Raw genomic sequence first — 20510 nt, forward strand, 5'->3', positions numbered from 1 at the left:
CGTTTAAGTGTATTGAGTGCTTCTAGGTCTGTGTTACTCCATTTCACTACTCCAAATGAGTAGGTCAATATTGGCATAGCATAAGTACTTATAGCTTTTGTCTTGTTTCTAGCTGTCAATTCTGTTTTCAGTATTTTTGTTAGTCTTTGTCTATATTTTTCTTTTAGTTCTTCTTTAATATTTGTATTATCTATTCCTATTTTTTGTCTGTATCCTAGATATTTCTAGGCATCTGTTTTTTCCATCGCTTCTATGCGGTCACTATGGTTATCCAATATGTAATCTTCTTGTTTATTGTGTTTTCCCTTGAATATGCTATTTTTCTTACATGTGTCTGTTCCAAAAGCCATATTTATATCATTGCTGAATACTTCTGTTATCTTTAGTAAGTGGTTGAGTTGTTGATTTGTTGCTGCCAGTAGTTTTAGATTATCCATGTATAGCAAATGTGTGATTTTGTGTTGGTATGTTCCAGTAATATTATATCCATAATTTGTATTATTTAGCATGTTGGATAGTGGGTTCAGAGCAAGGCAGAACTAGAAAGGACTTAATGAATCTCCTTGGTATATTCCACGCTTAATCTGTATTGGCTGTGATGTGATATTATTTGAATTTGTTTGGATATTAAGTGTGGTTTTCCAATTTTTCATTACTATGTTTAGGAACTGTATCAATTTAGGATCTACTTTGTATATTTCCAATATTTGTAGTAACCATGAGTGAGGTACACTATCAAAAACTTTTTGGTAGTCAATGTATGCGTAGTGCAGCGACCTTTGTTTAGTTTTAGCTTGATATGTCACCTCTGCATCTATTATCAGTTGCTCTTTACATCCTCGTGCTCCTTTGCAGCAGTCTTTTTGTTCTTCATTTATAATTTCGTTCTGCGTTGTATGTGTCATTAATTTCTGTGTAATGACTGAAGTTAATATTTTGTATTATGTTGGTAGGCATGTTATGCGGCGATATTTTGCTGGGTTTGCTGTGTCTGCTAGATCTTTATGTTTCAGATAAGTTATTCCTTGTGTAAGTGTATCAGGGAGTGTGTGTGGGTCTGCACTGTAACTGTTAAATAATTTAGTTAGATGTGAATGCGTTGAGGTGAACTTCTTTGGCCAGAAATTTGCTATTTTATCTTTTCCAGGGGCTTTCCAATTGTGTGTAGAATTAATTGCTCGGGTGACTTCATGTTGCAAAATTATCACTTCAGGCATTTGTGGTATCGTCTTGTATGTGTCTGTTTCTGCTTGTATCTACTGTGCATGTCTGTTATGTTGTACCGGGTTTGACCATATGTTGCTCCAGAAGTGTTCCATGTCTGTTATGTTTGGTGGATTGTCTATTTTAATGTGTGTGTTATCTATTGTCTGGTGAAATTTCTTTTGGTTTGTGTTGAAACATTATTATTATTATTATTATTATTATTATTATTATTATTAGCGGCAATCTTCAGACACAGAGCTCTCACAGCCACAAGTTGTCCAATTTCTGCCAATTCAGAAGGTAGGAGTCCAGCAATCAAAAGATTTTCAAGCAACAAGTTAAGTGCACGTATTTTAATTTGGTTGATTTTAAATGGGGGTGTAGGATGTGGGTGAAGCAAGTGTCGTAGTAAGAGAAGTAGTGCACAGCAAGCATATTTTGTAACAAGTGTCTACCCTCATTGGGGATAGTTACTTTCTTTTCAGAGATGGCACTATAGGTAGCAATCGCGGTGTACTGAAAATTGCTTCATCGTTCTATACAAAAGCGCTGTTAGAAATAAGAAATATTAATTGTCTCATTGACACATTAGTTCGTGATATAATGAAACAGCTACAACCACTAAATATCATTTATCTTTCGGCATTGAGAAATGGAACTGCTCAAAGGAAGATTTTGTTGATGGTTGATAGTGGTGGTGGTATGATGGACAATGGGAAGGAACTCGATTGTACTAAGTTGGTCTCAGAAAGTTTCGGATTGGACCGAGCGAGGTGACGCAACATTGAGAAGAGTGGACTCGGATTCGGGAGGACGACGGATTATATTCCGGTCCGGTCACCTATGTGGTTTTCCCTGATTTCCCGAAATCACTCGAGGCAAATGCTGGGACTGTTCCTTTGAAAAGAGCACAGCCGGTTTCCTTCTCCATCCTTCCGTAATCCGAGCATGTGTTCTAATAATGATCTCGACGTCGAGAAGACGTTAAATTCTAATCTTCCTTTTATTTTTAAATATGAAGAGCTTTGGTTCCCCAGTGGTACTGCACACCATGAGAAAACGAGAGGGTACTAAAGCAAAGAAGTGCGAGAGTTCAGTTAAATTTTTTATGCCATGTTTGCTTGAACGCAAACTGTGACACATCGACAAAAGCAATTACAGGTACAGACGTTATGTCGTAAGAGAAAGCCTCTATAGTAATATCTCCTGCTGAAGATGAAATAGCTACGGCAATGCTGACGCTGAAAATGTGCAAGACTTCAGGGCCTGGCAGAATACAAGCCCGGATTTTAACAGGTATTGAGAGACATTCTCGGAAAAAACATTACAAAATTTTACATTGGTTGCCTTCTTCGAGGAAGAATGCCAAATTCATAGGAAACAGTTGAGGTCACCATATAGAAGAGGTGTGATGTTGTGGAACTGACATGAGGCAATTCCTAGTTTAAAAATAAGTGACAGGATAGGGAACTGACAGCAGGAAATTCTTACTTTGAGGATACGGCATTGACAATAGGCAATTTATAGGCTTAATCAGAATAGATTTAGAAAGGGAAAATGAACGAAGGGCGCTACAGACAGTGCCTAACGTTTCAGAGCCTCTACAGAGAAGTACATCGAGAGAGATGTGCTCTAACATCTGTAATGATCTCGACGTCGAAACGAGGTTAAATTCTAATCTTCCTCTTTTTTTAAAAAAAATCGTTGGGGCATTTTATAACATGTGATTGCCCTCCTTGTTATCGAGATACCGAAGGTACCTCTTTTTATCGTCTATAGGGTTGCTGTTCTGGCAGAAAAGCAAAACGAACTGGCCTTGAAGAATAGTTTTCGAAAGAACTAATCAAAAATGTTTTACAAACCAGGAATGCACCTCATCCTGAACATCAAATTCACTGAACGTCGAAGGTTTGATTACTGAGTACCATATACAGAATTTGTTGCGCGAACATAGAAGGTTAAGCAAGGAAAACAGAAAAACCCCTTTCGTTAAGATTTGATTGTATATCTCATGTAGTTAAATATTCACGGCCTGCAATAGCGTTAAATGTTCATTCTATATATGTAGAAGTCTGTCACTGTAGCAAAATATACAAGTGTAAAAGTAATTATTGTAAAACGATTCACAAATTATCGTTTTGGCTACAGCAGGATGGAATCATTTGGAAATTGGTGTGCAATGCTGAGGGACTTGAAGCTGATGGTGACTAGTGCAAGGAATGGCAACTAATCGTCGACATAAGTGAATGAAATATAACGTCAGTAAACAGACGGAAAAATTCGATTTTAGTGGAGTTGGCGATCAGTCACTTGAATCAGTCATAGCAGTCAAGCATAGAGTATCTGTCTCGAGTGACTGAAGATAGAGTGATCATATAAATCTATTCTTGAGGAAGGCAGGTTACAAGCTCACATTTATTGTATTAATTTAAGCAAGTATTATCAACTCGCTTGACAAATAGCTTATAGAACTGAGCATTTTTTGCCTAAAAACTTGAATTAATGGAAGAGGAAAAAAGAGGTAAGATACAAATTAGGGCACTGCTCTGGTATGCGTCTATTAAATCAGCGAGAGAACTTCACAAATGCTCAACAAACTGCAGCAGAAGTGAAAGGAAACATCCTACCACCAGTGGCGCCTGTCAGCAGGACATCACCTTGGAAGGTTACAAGCCACCTTCCATGTATATACTAAATTCATCTGCCCGTTGACACGACAGGCGATAGGCAGGACACTTTAGTTTCATCATGCTAAAAGACTCACGACGGTTATTTGATGCTGGGGTATGTATTCTGATTAAAACTGCATTGGTTGTCGGTCGAGGCACATAGTTTTATTCTAAGAATACGTGACAACCGCTCAGTTGGTATAGAACTCTGAAAGCGACAGGGGAGACCACACGGATTTGTTCCGGCTTACGCGTGTCAAGGAGTCCTCTCAAGGGGCTCATCGAACTCTGCTGTCGTCCAAGCTACGACAAAGTTCATGGTATTCTGCACGGTTCGGATCGGCAGAAGGCTGAGTGAGACAGTCTCAAGTGCTGGCTGCCAGCTAATAATGTATGGTGAGAAATCACTAGTCTTGGAATGCCTGGACCAAAGCGGTGGGAGGAGGAGCTTGAGGGACTTCTCGTCACGTTGGTTACGCTTCTGGAAATTCAGAAATGTACAAACAACGCTCTGATCAGCCTAGGAAGTTCTGGTCTTACGTTAAATCAGTAAGTCGCTCGAAACAGCATATCCAGACACTCCGGGATGATGATGACATTGAAACGGAGGATGACACGCGTAAAGCTGAAATACTAAACACCTTTTTCCAAAGCTGTTTCACAGAGGAAGACCGCACTGCAGTTCCTTCTCTAAATCCTCGCACAAACGAAAAAATGGCTGACATCGAAATAAGTGTCCAAGGAATAGAAAAGCAACTGGAATCACTCAACAGAGGAAAGTCCACTGGACCTGACGGGATACCAATTCGATTCTACACAGAGTGCGCAAAAGAACTTGCCCCCCTTCTAACAGCCGTGTACCGCAAGTCTCTAGAGGAACGGAGGGTTCCAAATGATTGGAAAAGAGCACAGGTAGTCCCAGTCTTCAAGAAGGGTCGTCGAGCAGATGCGCAAAACTATAGACCTATATCTCTGACGTCGATCTGTTGTAGAATTTTAGAACATGTTTTTTGCTCGAGTATCATGTCGTTTTTGGAAACCCAGAATCTACTATGTAGGAATCAACATGGATTCCGGAAACAGCGATCGTGTGAGACCCAACTCGCTTTATTTGTTCATGAGACCCAGAAAATATTAGATACAGGCTCCCAGGTAGATGCTATTTTTCTTGACTTCCGGAAGGCGTTCGATACAGTTCCGCACTGTCGCCTGATAAAAAAAGTAAGAGCCTACGGAATATCAGACCAGCTGTGTGGCTGGATTGAAGAGTTTTTAGCAGACAGAACACAGCATGTTGTTATCAATGGAGAGACGTCTACAGACGTTAAAGTAACCTCTGGCGTGCCACAGGAGAGTGTTATGGGACCATTGCTTTTCACAATATATATAAATGACCTAGTAGATAGTGTCGGAAGTCCCATGCGGCTTTTCGCGGATGATGCTATAGTATACAAAGAAGTTGCAGCATTAGAAAATTGTAGCGAAATGCAGGAAGATCTGCAGCGGATAGGCACTTGGTGCAGGGAGTGGCAACTGACCCTTAACATAGACAAATGTAATGTATTGCGAATACATAGAAAGAAGGATCCTTTATTGTATGATTATATGATAGCGGAACAAACACTGGTAGCAGTTACTTCTGTAAAATATCTGGGAGTATGCGTGCGGAACGATTTGAAGTGGAACGATCATATAAAATTAATTGTTGGTAAGGCGGGTACCAGGTTGAGATTCATTGGGAGAGTCCTTAGAAAATGTAGTCCATCAACAAAGGAGGTGGCTTACAAAACATTCGTTCGACCTATACTTGAGTATTGCTCATCAGTGTGGGATCCGTACCAGATCGGGTTGACGGAGGAGATAGAGAAGATCCAAAGAAGAGCGGCGCGATTCGTCACAGGGTTATTTGGTAACCGTGATAGCGTTACGGAGATGTTTAACAAACTCAAGTGACAGACTCTGCAAGAGAGGCGCTCTGCATCGCGGTGTAGCTTGCTCGCCAGGTTTCGAGAGGGTGCGTTTCTGGATGAGGTATCGAATATATTGCTTCCCCCTACTTATACCTCCCGAGGAGATCACGAATGTAAAATTAGAGAGATCAGAGCGCGCACGGAGGCTTTCAGACAGTCGTTCTTCCCGCGAACCATACGCGACTGGAACAGGAAAGGGAGGTAATGACAGTGGCACGTAAAGTGCCCTCCGCCACACACCGTTGGGTGGCTTGCGGAGTATAAATGTAGATGTAGATGTAGATGTCAGAAGGAAATTTCTAGAGCAAACTGGCAATGAAGATGTGCTCTCATTGGTCCGCGTCTGGAAAAATTCTGTGGTGGGAACTTATTAAACGTGATAGTTTTCACGCTGTTGGCAGGAAACAGGAACAATCTTCCTGATGGGCGGTTGCAGCCGGAACGTCGCAGACACCATTGTAGAGCAGGAGCAGGTGAAGATAAGCATTCTTGGTTTGGATATGAGAGGAGAGAGGCAGCAGATTTTAGACGAGGACTCTGAGTTCAGACGGTGGATGGGATTTAACGGTGTCAGAGTCCTGAAGAGCCAGGTACTGGTTCTTCACATGCGACGATGCAGGATCGACTTACTGCTACAGCAAAACCGGTGAGAGTAAGCAAAGCACCGGTGATAGCTGGGCCCTGATGTTTGAAAAAGGGGACGTACCGTTGCCACAATACAGTTAATCCTGGTTCCAGTGATACTATCATTTTCATTTTATTACTCAGTAAACCACTGGAGTAAAAAAAAATTTGGTGGGTACTACCGACTGACTGTGCACCTTGGATACGGTGACAATATTGCAGTCGTTTATCCGAGCAGCAGTGTCACTGAGTCTTACACAGTGGCATTGCTTTTAATACAATAAAACATCAATTTAATTTGATGGGTACTTCATTTGAAGTAACTTATAGATTCCTTCACTTAATTATTCGAGGGTCATTCAATAATTAGAGAGACAAATTGATCTGGAGGAAAAAAAGCGTTCATTTTTACAAAACAATACTTTTTCTGCTTTTCAATATAATCTCTGGTACCGCGCGCCGCGGAATTTGAATCCGCGCAAGGCGTCATAGACGTCGAAGACCCGTAGAGGTCGCTGCACCGTATGCTGTGGCGGCACGCGCCTCCTGGCCCGCTTTTAGTGTGGGGGCGCCACAGTGGAACACGTGGTCCCAGCGGCCAATAGCGGCGCCCCCGAGAGCGTACTTAAGCGCCGGCCACTCGCTCATCCATCCCTCCGCCGGTGTGCCCCAAGGCTCCGTCCTCTCCCCCCTTCAGTACCTTTTGTACACGGCGGACATGCCGCCGCCGTCACCCCCGTCCACCTTCTCCAGTTTGCCGATGACACCGCCTTCCTTGCCCTTGCCCCCACCCTGCAGCGCTCCCAACACCTTCTCCAATCCCATCTTGACCGGTTCACCGCTTGGTGCAACCAGTGGTTGCTCAAGGTCAGTCCCTCCAAAACCCAGGCGATCATTGTAGGCAAAACCACCCCTTCCTTCCGCCTCCTTGATCTCTATCTCACTGTCTATGGCCGTCCTATCGCTCTCACTCCCACCCTTAAGTACCTTGGCGTCACCCTCGACCGTCGCCTCTCCTGGACTCCCCATCTCCGGACAATCCGAGCCAAGGCAAGCTCCCGACTCCGTCTCCTCAAGCTCCTTTCCGGCCGTACGTGGGGTCTGGACCCCTCCACCATCCTCCACACCTATAAATCCCTCATCCGCCCTATCCTTTGTTATGCCCATCCGGCCTGGATCTCCACTGCCCCTACCTTTTATAAATCCCTACAAAGCCTTGAACGCCATGCTCTCCACCTCGCCTATCGCATCCGTCTCCCCTCCCCCACGCGGATCCTGTACGATCTCATCCCCTTCCCCCACCTCCTCCTTATCCTTGAAAGGATACAGATCCTGTATATCTCCCGCAAACTCGATCCTCCTCATCCGCTTGTCTCACCCATCCTCTCCCACCCCCACCCGCTGCCACGCCTGTATTCCCACGTCCCACCCGGTCTCCATCTCTCCACCCTCCTTACCCTCTCCCAAGGTGGCTTCCGCCAGCTCCCCCTCCCTGATGATGTCCTCCTCCCCTCCATCTACCACTCCTATCAACTTTGATTCTCCCCCCCACTTCCGGTGTCCTTTCCTTTAGGCACCCTCCCTCCCCTCTCTCTCCTTTTCCCCCCACCCCTTCCTCCATCCCTCTTCCCCTGGGCTTCCCCTCCCCCTTCCTCCCTTCCCCCTATCTCCTCTGCCCATGGCATCTCTGCTCTCCCTTCTTCCACCCCCCTCCTCCTCTCTTGGCAGGTCCCCAGACTCGCACACGCTACGTGGACTTTCGCGCGCCGGAGATCATCGCCATCAGTGTCTCGTGCGTGTCGTCGTGTTTAGTGTTTAGTGTTCACCGTCGCAATCCATCGTTCACCTGTGCCATCGCCATCTTCAGTGTTCGTGCGTCGTTTTAACAGTTTGCAGTGTGGATTATCGTCGAGTGTGCAGGGCTCCGTGTTTGTCATTATGTGTCTACTGTTTTATTGCCCACCGTTCTGTAACTTATGTATATTCTTACTGTTTTTTTCTCATTGTGTATTCTATGGCTGAAGAGCAGCGTAGAGTGCTGCTGCCAGCCTGCCTGTTGTACAGGTTTTAAACTAACAATAAAGTAAAAAAAAAACTCATCCAGCTCCGCCTCGCCTTCCGTATACGCCTCCCGTCCCCCACGCATACTCTATGACCTCATTCCTTTCACCCATCTGCTCCTGTTCCTCGAACATATCCGCATACTCTACACCTCCTGCCGCCTTGTTCCCCCTCACCCCCTGGTTGCTCCTCTCCTCTCCCATTCCCGCCCCCTGCCACGTCTTCACTGTTGTGTCCCCCCTACCCTCCATCTCTACACCCTTCATCTCCTTTCCCAAGGTGATCAACTCCCCCTCCTGGATGATGCCCTCTCTCCCTCCATTTATCCCTCCTATCAACTCTGATCCTCACCCCCTCCTTTCCTCCGTCCTTTTCCTGGGCTCCCTTTCCCCCCTTCCATCCTCATTTTTTCTCCACCTACCCTCTCTCTGCCCCCTTCTCTCCCCCGAGTCCTTTTGCATTTCCCTCCTCTGCCTTTTCCCATTCCCTCTCGTGTCTGCCCTGCCCCTCCCCCCTTATGAGTCCTCTCCCTCCTCTGGTTCCCCCCTTTCTTTTTTCCTCTCCTCCCTCCTTGTTTTTCCCCCCCCTATCTGCCCAGGTCTACCCCCCCCCCTGCCCCGCATCTGCCCTCAGCTATGGTGTGTTATCTTTGTCCCAACATTCTAGTACATTGTTTACAGTGAGTGTTCAGTGTTGTGTGTCTTCTCCGAAGTGTTGCAAACAGACATCATACTGTCACTAGGTGTGATTTTTATATCTTTTGCGAACAGAAACCAGACTGTCGCCATGTTTTTTTAATTGTCTGTCTACTATGTTCCCTGTCTGCTTTCTGTGTATTTTATTAGCTTTGCCAGCCCTTTGCTTTGTGTTTTAATTTTCTACAATTTTCCGCCGTTTTACAATTTCGGTCACCGTTTTATCGCCTGCTTTTATTGTTTCTTAACTTCTTCTTACGTTTTAAAATGTCTGTAGGCTGCAGAGCAGCGTAATAAGCTGCTGCCAGCCCGCCCCCTTCGGGGGGAATCGAAATACAATAAAGGAAAAAAAAAGCTCATCCAGTCAGTCTAATTTCGCTTACGTCGGTTTACACCTCGCTTGCGATAGACTGCTTTCTTCCTGGTTCGTGTACGAGTTTGTTTCCTTGTGACTCTGTTGTTCGGTCTTGTCGTATTCGTTCTGTCCTGCGTTGGTCGTGTCCGTCCTTTTCCGTTGTGTTGTTGTTCGCGGGCCTCTCCGCGGGTCCCGCCACGCCTTCCGTCAGTGCTACCCCGCGACCGTCCTGGTCGCAGTTACAACATAATCCCCTCGAACATTTATGCACTTGTTCCACCGGGCTACAAGCTTTTTTATTCCAGCTGCAACGAACTCTTTATCTTGATGATTGAACCGATTTCCCACAAACTTTTTCACGTGCTCGTTGTCGTGGAACCTCTTCCCACATAATGCCTCCTTCAGTGCTCCACACAAATGGAAATCACTAAGTGCTAAATCAAAACTGTAAGGGGGATGAGGCAGTAGTTCCCAGCTCATTTTATCGATTGTTTCACGGGTTAGTTGAGCAATATGAGGATGTGCGTTGTCTTGCTGGAGAATCACACCTCTCCTCTGAGATCCACGACCTCTCTCTCTCATGGCTGACTTCACCTTGTTTAAAAGCAAATCTGAGTAGTATTGGCTGTACATTGTACGCTGCTCTTCGGGATATCACCAAAAACTGGACATTCAGCATCTTCCTGCTGATGCTTGGGTTTTGAATTTTTTCTTGGTAGGTGAGTTGGTGTGCTTCCATTCCATGCTCTGCCTTTTTGATTCTGGCTCATAATAGTGCACCCAAGTTTCATCACGAGTTAAAATTTTGTTGAGGAAGTGCTCACCTTCTCTTTTATAACGTTGCTTTAGCTCTGTGCACACTCTCAACCTTGTTTCCTAGTGTAGCCACGTCAACTCCTTTGGGATCCATCTTGCACATATTTTACGGTACTTCAGATTGTTACAGATAATGTTATAAACTGTACCAGTACTAACTTGAACTTTATCAACTATTATTTCCACAGTCACACGGCGGTTGGCACGAACAATGTCATCAACTCGACTTTCAATTGAGGAAGTTGAAACTGCAACTGGTCGGCCAGATCGGGGTTCGTCTGTCACTGAGTTGCGACCATTTTTGAACTGCTCCACCCACTTGTAAAAAATTTGCTCGATTTATGCAACCTTCACCATAAACAGGTGTGTGTTAGAGCCTGGGCGTTCCATCATTCCAGTACGATTTCACATCCGCACACCGTGGAGTTTTGCAACCTTGCATCCAGTAACTGGCCTAAGACTCCAGGCAGCTGTGTGCTTACCATGGAGGTAAAAATCAGAGGGATTGTCATGACGTCACAAACGTGAAGCTGACCGCAGTGAAGATCCGCCATGTTAGCTACCCCAAAACATTTGCTTCTGGTGATTTGATTCCGTGTAGTCGTGAAGTGTTTTGATACAAAAATGCCGGCTTGCGTCGCTTACGGGTGTACTAATCGTTCTGATTGTAGTCTAAAGTTTAAACAAATCACATTTCATTCGTAAGTAGACTTATTTAAGCACTATTTTCTTATATATACTTGAAATTCTGATGCACTGTAAAGTTTTGCAGTATGGTTTTATTTCAGTGATTTGACTTTAGATTTCCTATCAGTCCAACGCGAAGAGCTCTCTGGAGGTGAGCAATACACTTGGTTTTCATTGTTTGGTTATTCCTAAGTAACTGAAAAGTCCTGGCAAGAAATATCCTGGAACTGGGGACTAATATTTTAAAATCCGATAATTTAATATAAAAGTGATGTAACTACTTATAGTTGATTAAATCTTCAGTATAATGTGTAGAACACCTGTTACAGAGATTAAATTATAAGTACTTAAAGGGTTACATATATTTTGTTAAAGCAAAGTTCCCTATCTAAGTCCAGGCTATTTACATCATTACATTAATCACTGTGCTGTCGTGTTACCCTGTAAACTGCTGTTATTTGCCACACTGAATGTCACTTGGTAAGAACAATTTAAAAACAAAGCGGATGTGTAAACTACGATTGGCCTGACAATCTTAAATTCAGTTCTTTTCCTTCGTAATTTAACGAATCTTTCACTTTGTTGACATGACAGCTAGCTTGTTTATATCATCCCTGCATACATCTATGCGACACAGCAAGTTTCTTGCAAACTTGAACATTTAAAATTTGCATTTGACTTGAAAATGCAACGAATACAAATCGGTGCCTCTAAACTATCAGTCATTGCTTTTTGAGTTCTGGCTTTATCAATTATCGACACAAACACAGTGAAAGTGAATAGAAACGGATTACGAAAGCACGGTTTTCATAGCACATACTTCTCTTCTCGGTCATTAGAAATGTATAAACAAAAAGGAATTACAGTACTGAGGCCAAAAGCGTCATATTTTCGCGTCGTATTACTCCCCCGTATGAATATCAAGAGCTCAGATGGAAACCCAGTTCTAAGCAAAGAAGGGAAAGCAGAAAGGTGGAAGGAGTATTAGAGCGTCTATACAAGGGCGATCTACTTGAGAACAATATAATGGAAATGGAAAAGGATGTAGATGAAGATGAAATGGGAGATATTATACTGCGTGAAGAGTTTGACAGAGCACTGAAAGACCTGAGTCGAAACAAGGCCCCGGGAGTAGACAACATTCCATTAGAAATACTGACAGCCTTGGGATAGCCAGCCTTGACAAAACTCTACCATCTGGTGAGAAAGATGCATGAGACAGGCGAAATACCCTCAGAATTCAAGAAGAATATAATAATCCCAATCCCAAAGAAAGCAGGTGTTGACAGATGTGAAAAATACCGAACTATCAGTTTAATAAGTCACAGCTGCAAAATACTAACGCGAATTCTTTACAGACGAATGGAAAAACTGGTAGAAGCCAACCTCGGGGAAGATCAGTTTGGATTCCGTAGAAATATTGGAACACGTGAGGCAATACTGACCCTACGACTTATCTTAGAAGCTAGATTAAGGAAAGGCAAACTTACGTTTCTAGCATTTGTAGACTTAGAGAAAGCGTTTGACAATGTTGACTGGAATACTCTCTTTCAAATTCTGAAGGTGGAAGGTTAAAATACAGGGAGCGAAAGGCTATTTACAATTTGTACAGAAACCAGATGGCAGTTATAAGAGTCGAGGGGCACGAAAGGGAAGCAGTGGTTGGGAAGGGAGTGTGACAGGGTTGTAGCCTCTCCCCGATATTATTCGATCTGTATATTGAGCAAGCTGTGAAGGAAACAAAAGAAAAATTCGGAATAGGTATTAATATCCATGGAGAAGAAATAAAAACTTTGAGGTTCGCCGATGACATTGTAATTCTGTCAGAGACAGCAAAGGACCTGGAAGAGCAACTGAACGGAATGGACAGTGTCTTGAATGGAGGATATAAGATGAACATCAACAAAAGCAAAACGAGGATAATGGAACGTAGTCGAATTAAATCGGGTGATGCTGCGGGAATTAAATTAGGAAATGAGACGCTTAAAGTAGTAACGGAGTTTTGCTATTTGGGGAGCAAAATAACTGATGATGGTCGAAGTAGAGAGGATATAAAATGTAGACTGGCAATGGCAAGGAAAGCGTTTCTGAAGAAGAGAAATTTGTTAACATCGAGTATAGATTTAAGTGTCAGGAAGTCGTTTCTGAAAGTATTTGTATGGAGTGTAGCCATGTATGGAAGTGAAACGTGGACGATAAATAGTTTGGACGAGAAGAGAATAGAAGCTTTCGAAATGTGGTGCTACTGAAGAGTGCTGAAGATTAGATGGGTAGATTACATAACTAATGAGGAGGTATTGAATAGAACAGGGGAGAAGAGAAATTTGTAGCACAACTTGACTAGAAGAAGGGATCGGTTGATAGGACATGTTCTGAGGCATCAAGGGCTCGCCAATTTAGTATTTGAGGGCAGCGTGGAGGGTAAAAATCGTAGAGGGAGGCCAAGAGATGAATACACTAAGCAGATTCAGAAGGATGTAAGTTGAGGTGGTTACAGGTAGATGAAGAATCTTGCACAGAATAGAGTAGCATGGAGAGCTGCATCATACCAGTCTCAGGACTGAAGACCACAACAACAACATTACTGTATCGAATACGCATTTAAGATCAGAAAAACGTTTGAAGTTGCGTTCCTTATGCTGTGTTGTTCACTGAAACAGTGTAGCATTTACTATATAAAACAAATATCGCGTGCACACGACAGAAATAACGAACAAGAAGAAATTGTAAACACTCGTCTGCTAATGTTTTTGGGGATCCAAGATGGCGGCAGGACCCGCCCACTGGCTTCAAAACAACGTACAGCGTAAGTCTGTAGCGCCATCTCCCCTTATTCCACCTCCATGGTGCTTACCGACAGGAAGGTGGCCCTGTTGATGGGGAACATGCGGCCGGCGGTGAGCTCCAGCGGCCTCTGCGCTCGGCACATAACCAGCAGAAGGGACCGCTGCAGTCGGCAGCCGCTCTCGGGCCACGCACAGCTGTACACCGCACCCGACACTGCCTCCCCCTGCGTACACGAAGCATAACGTGTAAACAGCCGGAAACACGAAGCTCTAGTCAGTGCCTCATTAACTGTCCAACACACCAAGTCCATGGTAACCCTTCACAGTTCTATTAAAAAACTAATAGGTTTAAGTATATTATATGGTATGTATTTATGATAAACTACTACATGTACATTTACATCTACATCTACATGACTGCCCTCCAACTCATACTTAATTGCCCGGCAAAGGGCTCATCGAACAATCTTCAGACCATTTCTCTATCGTTTCACTGTCGAATAGCGAGCGGGAAGAACGAACTCTTCTTTCCCTGTGAGCTCTGATTTCTCTTGATTTATTATGTTGATCGATTCTCTTTATGTAGGGTGGCGTCAGTAAAATGTTGTCGCACTCGGAGGACAAAAATGCGACTGTAATTTCGCGAAAAGATGTCGGTTCGTCGAAAAACGCCTGTGTTTTAATGGTTGCCACTCCATCTCGCGTATAATATCCGTGACACTCTCTCCCCTATTTCGCGATAATACATACCTTTTTTTTAACATTTCCGAGGTCCTCCGTCAGTTCTATCTGCTACGGATACCACAATGCAGAGTACGGTAGTACTCCACAAGAGGACAGAGTAGTTTAGGCTGTCTCTTTAGCAGACCTCTACATCTCGTAAGTGTTCTGCCAATAAAACAAATTCTTTGGTTCGCGTTGTCCACAACGTTATCTATGTGATTGTTCCAGTTTATGTTGTAGGTAACTCTAATTCCTAAGTATTTAGTTGAATGGACAGCTTTCAGATATGTGTAGGGTTACCAGACGTCCGCATTTACGCGAACATTTACTCATTTTCGGCGTGAAATGTAGCGTCCGCATACATTTTTGCGATTTCTGTTAACGTCCGCATTTTTTTGGTTTTGGGAATGAAGATCTTTTGATTTTTGTTTTCATGTCGTATCGTCAACAATTTATGTACTTTTTACTGCGGTCATTGAACTGCATCATTTGTTATTAGCTTAAATTCGATCTGTTACACTCACAAAATCGAAAATATCGATTTGTATTGCATACAAATTATGTATCTTTTTACCTTCGAGATAGCTGCTTCGACCATAGGTAGTATCTATGGTCAAAACATAGCTGTGATTGTCTACGTGCTGTTTGTTTTTGTGTGACACACGTGTTTTTAGCGAACTTGTCGAGTTGTGTAGCAGTGAGGAACAGTTTAGCGAGTTAATTAAAATTGCACAATTCTTCTTCGCGTTGTCAGCCCATAATGCTTGTGTGTAGACGTTGGTGTCCATAATAGGGGCACAGTGGACGAAGGAGAGAAATAAAGTCACTATTGACACTGTAAAGCGGATTGCAATGGTGAAATTTAATTTTAGAAATTTGAATTGCAAGAACTTTTTTAAATATTTGTGTCAAGAAAAGGAAAGAATCAGTCAAATGAAAAAAAACGTAGGTGTGTGACATGTGTGTAATGTTTTTATTTTTTTTCTTATGTAATAAATTTAAGAAATAGAGAATTTCCTCTTTTTTCATCCTAAAATATCGAAAATGTCCTCTTTTTGGCATTCCGAAATCTGGTAACCCTAGATTTGTGTAATTTTTTGTAACCGAGTTTTAACTGATATCTTTTGGCACTCACGTGGGTGAGCTCACACATTTCGTTATTTAAAGTCATTTGACACTTTTCTCATTCTACAGATATCTTGTTTAAATTATTTTGCAGTTGGTTTTGTTCTTCTGATGACTTCATATGACGGTAAATGACAGCATCACCAATAAACAATTTAAGCGGGCTGCTGAGACTGTCTCATAAACCATTTATGTAGGCAGGAACAACAAAGGAGTTATTAGGCTTTCTTGGGGAACAAAAGATATCACTTTTGCTTCAATCGATGGTTTTCGTCCTTTATTACCAAATGTGACCTTCCTGACAGGAAATCACGAATTCACTCACGCAACTGAAGTGATGCTCCAGAGACAGTTTGTTTAGAAGCTGCTTGTGAGAAACGGTGTTAAAAGCCTCCTGGGAACCTAGAAATACGGAATCAGTTTGAGATTCCCTATCGATAGCACTCATTTTTTTTTTGTGTGAATAAAGAGCTAGTTGTGTTTCATAGGAACGATATTTTTTGAACCCCAGATGATTATGTCTCAGTAGATCGTTTTCTTCGAGGTATTTCACAATTTTCGAACGCAATACATATGTTCCAAAATCCTAATGCAAATGGACGTCAGTGATATGCGTCTATAATTCAGCGGGTTACTCCTGTTTTCTTTCTTGAATATTGGTATGATCTGTGCCACTTTCCAGTTTTCATGCACGGATCTTCTGTCATGCGATTACTTATATCTTGTTGCTAACTATGGAGATCAGCTCAGTACAAAAGGATCCTAATTTATGTACAGTGTGGGCTGGAAGTCTTATCTTTATTAATTATCAGAGAGAGACATTAGATAATCAATACGATTTGTATTTGAAGTGGAAGTTAATAGGACAGCCTGCAACATGACTGGTTTACAAAGGAATGCTGAAATCCTTTTTTATTGATCTCAACAATATTTTTGTTGTGCTCAACTATTGTGACACACAGATTGAATGATTAATTTACTTTATTACGTTCTGCTCTAGATTTAGAAATGTGTGACAGCAGACTCTTGTTGTGATTTGTTAATGTGTCTGCCTTCTTTATTTTATGACAAATCCACAAAACTCTGCACTCTGGTTTTTTTGGATGGTATGTACAATGTTTACAGCGGAGACAGATATACATTAAATGTCAAACATATGCTCGTTTTTCGACAGTTTTTATTTAATAGAAGAAATAACTTGATGCTGATAGACCAGCAATACGATCTGTGTCAGAGGGTATATACTTCATTACTTTCAAATAGTAGAAAATAAAATGTAGTTATAGATCTGACAGGTATTGCTGAAGGACATCTTTGTAGTCATGACAATGATGATAATGAGAAGTTGGGCCATGAAGATAACCCGGATCCTGTGTTATGAAGGGAGGAGAATCCATTGTAGTCACAGTCATTTCAAATATGAGACCGCAAATTGTGAAAGCTTATCTAATTTTGACCGTAATCATTTAGTATCTGTTAGAAAGCTTCTAGTGTTTATAAATACATCAAATAGTAGTCATCCTTGTGCTTGGTTAGAGCAATTTGATATTTCACTCCCACTAACATGGCCAGCTGCTCATAAAATTTAATTGATATGTGGTTATTTGGGAGATAAGCATACCATGCAAAGCGTATTATGGTTAGGAAATGTGAATTTTACGAGGAGTTTAGACATTTGTTCTTGTTTGCATATTGGTCTGAGGCAGTACAACGTAGTCAAACATGGTATTCTAATTGTGCAAAATTTCAATCATTCTGTTGTGAATAAAACTGCATTTTTCTTTGAACATATGTAGCTGAAAAATTAATTTGTGTAAGTCTTGTTGATTCGAATTTGTCTTAAAAAACATCCTTCACATTTCCAACGAATTATTCATGCCGACCGTGTTAAAGATGATTTAAAAGAATTTCAAACTGCACGAGTTGGAATATGATAGCAGTGATGAGAGCAGTCATTGAAGGAATGATAATCAGTTGTCTTATCCTCATCTCAGGTCACATAAGAGTCATAATTAAGATCCCAATTCACGTCACGATAGCTGTGGAAATGGTCGAGATATCAGCTCGATATGCCTGATCGTATGAGAGTAACGGTTTTAGAAGAGGCAGAGATGGCTGGAATGGTAGACGATTTGGTCAAAATCGAGGAAGTAGGGGAAATATCAGAGGTGGTCACTGGAAAGATAGAAATTCAGGTCCGTATACTACGGAGACGCGATCTACTGAACCATGAAACGACGTGTGTGCAGAGAGCCTTCAACCATCTGATTGACAAATGCTGTCCACAGCTAACTTGGCTGCTGCAAATATGACAAACAAAAGCTATGAACAAGTGAACATGCTGAATTTTGAAGATGTGAGAGAACCTTTCCTTAGTGAGGAATAGAAAAATGTAAATTATTTGCTGAGTCCAGTGCTTCGAATATATGTTAACTGAATTATTTTGTCTTGTGTTCTGGATACGAGTAGTCCGGTTTCTGTGTAAGTAGATGAGCATCACATTTAAGGTAACTAAGCTGAAAGGAGCAATTGTTGGAAAAGAGTACAGGTGAAGAGACATATGGGTACTGAATTTCGTTGTTAGGCGTTAAGACAATGCTAACTGCAAGCGATAATTTTTTTTTTTTTTTGCTTTTCTTTCACTTCTGTTCACCCTATGCATATATCTTTGGTGCTTCAGCCCATTTTTTTGTTTTATCCTGTAGTGTGAAATACAACTATGTCTTTCTTTATTTATGTTACAATACGAAGCTCTTACTAATATGTTTATTCTTATTTTTTAGTACGAAAAATTTCAATTTTTCTTGACCTTCTTTGGTATATATATTTTTAAATGCAACATATAAAGCTGAATGTGATGTGTAGAACTGTGATGCAAGAGTGATATCGATAGCCGCAGTCGAACACACAGAGTCAATGTGTCTGCAGTGGGAAGTGAGCACGTGTATGTGTGTAACGTGTTAGTACCGCAGCCGATAAAAATGACACACAAAATATACTGTGGAGCTCTTATGTTTCGGATGCGGTTATGACTAGTCATTGACGTGAACGTTATGAAAGAACATGTGAAACATTTTGCATACTACGAGCTTCGTTGTGTTACAAACTGCAGCGACAATTTATATGTGAGTGGACAGTGCTTGTCATTAGAACCAAATTGTTTTGCAGCGAAGCGAGTTGCAGAACCCAATGTACTTTTCAAGGCTCTTGTTCCGCTTGCAACAGAATGGATTTCCGCTCGCATTTAATTGTTAACCGTCGCTACAGAAACCATTAAACTGTTAACTACATGTGAAACTGGTTTGCCAAACTGCGAATTCGCAAACATATTCGCTTGCTGAAAAGCGGACGAACTAACTTCACGATTGGCGAGTTAAAGTGAATTTTTTATTGTTTCAGTCCGTGTGTCATGATGTTAAAAATTGTAGAGTGTGTGTAAAAAATGTTATTGGTGCGCAGTTTCAAATTGTAATCCAAACAGCATCAACAATTGCTACCGACCAACATATGCTGAAAGGGAAATGGAAGGATAGCACTGTCGCCGATTGGATCACGTACCAGGTAAGAAGACGGGTATATTTTATCTCCGAGGATCTAATTTAACTAAGCTAACGACTTCACTTAGCAACGCCTATGCATTGATGAGCTACAACGCAAAGTTTTCTGTCTACAAAGACTCAGAAATCAATTTAAAAACTTTCGATTGTAATTTCTTTCCTTTCGGTGGATACTTCAAATCTGATAGTTGACCAACTACGAAAATGACGTTTACAGTCTGTAGATCGTCATATTACAGAATGACTGTTTATGAGTAATTTGTTTTTCGTAGTAATAATTGAACAATATTACAGACTATTCCACTATTGTTTGCAAAGTGATTACAGGATTTTGCTATACTCATACTTTTGCGGTTGATTACAAGATTCTGACAAAGTTCACTTAAATAACTTCGTTAGTGAAACGGGTTCTTTCAGCCTAAAATAATCAAAATGCAGTTCATTACGTTTTCCCAAGTAAAATGTTCAGATAAATTCCCAGGCAAAGGTTCTCAAAGTAGATCTCTTAGAACCGTTTTCTTTAGATATAGCTCAGGTTATTGACAAGACTGGATAACACGTCGCCCAGGATTCGTGTTCGTGAGGAAGTTGATGATTGAGGCGATTTTGGAGTTTTAATGAATGTACATTTAGGAAGAAGAGTCGAAACCATTGTCTTAAAATTCTCACCAGACCTTTTTTTTAATCACAGCCTGTTGTGAGTGAGGGTAGTGCTAGCACAATTCTATTACTAGATTGCCAACAAAATGTTTGTACTTTACAAGAAATATGGTTGACTCAATTGAGGAGCCAGTTGAAGAAGTGAAAGGAAACTTGATTAGTGTACTGCGACGCTATTCTCCTGTCTTTTCTGAACATCCTGGTACAAAGTTAATGAATACAAGAGATTGTTTGTCAGGTTGTATCAAATACTAATCATTTATAAATCAGAGAGTGAACTGAATAAATGCTGCAGCATTGTGAGACTGTATTCCCTCTCAGTTTGTATGTTAATTGTGTGTTATGGTGCCTAAGAAGGGACATCATATTAGGTTGGTGCGGATTCTAGAGAGATTAAAACAATCATTGCACCTAAGATTGATAGATCATAGGCAACAGATGAATTTTTGAAAAAATTCATAGTATTAGGTTTCTGTCTCCCATTAAATAAAATGAGAGCTGCTGGCAGATTAGATTTCATCCTTTATGTTGAAAATTCACGCGATTCTCGTTTTACGGCTTTTGCTATCAATTCTG

The 20510-nt window shown here is 41.7% G+C and overlaps 1 protein-coding gene across 1 annotated transcript in view; it reads right to left on the minus strand.

The window, feature by feature from the left end:
- The window catches only part of LOC126260314 (odorant receptor 43a-like), an 81806-nt gene that overhangs the window by 4816 nt on the left and 56480 nt on the right, over positions 1–20510 (minus strand). Inside the window, exon 5 of the mRNA XM_049957639.1 lies at positions 13938–14093. Within this exon, the coding sequence (XP_049813596.1) occupies positions 13938–14093 (156 nt within the window). The remainder of the gene's footprint in view (positions 1–13937; positions 14094–20510) is intronic.

This window comes from Schistocerca nitens, chromosome 5 (genome assembly GCF_023898315.1).
Source record: "Schistocerca nitens isolate TAMUIC-IGC-003100 chromosome 5, iqSchNite1.1, whole genome shotgun sequence".
Lineage (NCBI taxonomy): Eukaryota > Metazoa > Arthropoda > Insecta > Orthoptera > Acrididae > Schistocerca > Schistocerca nitens.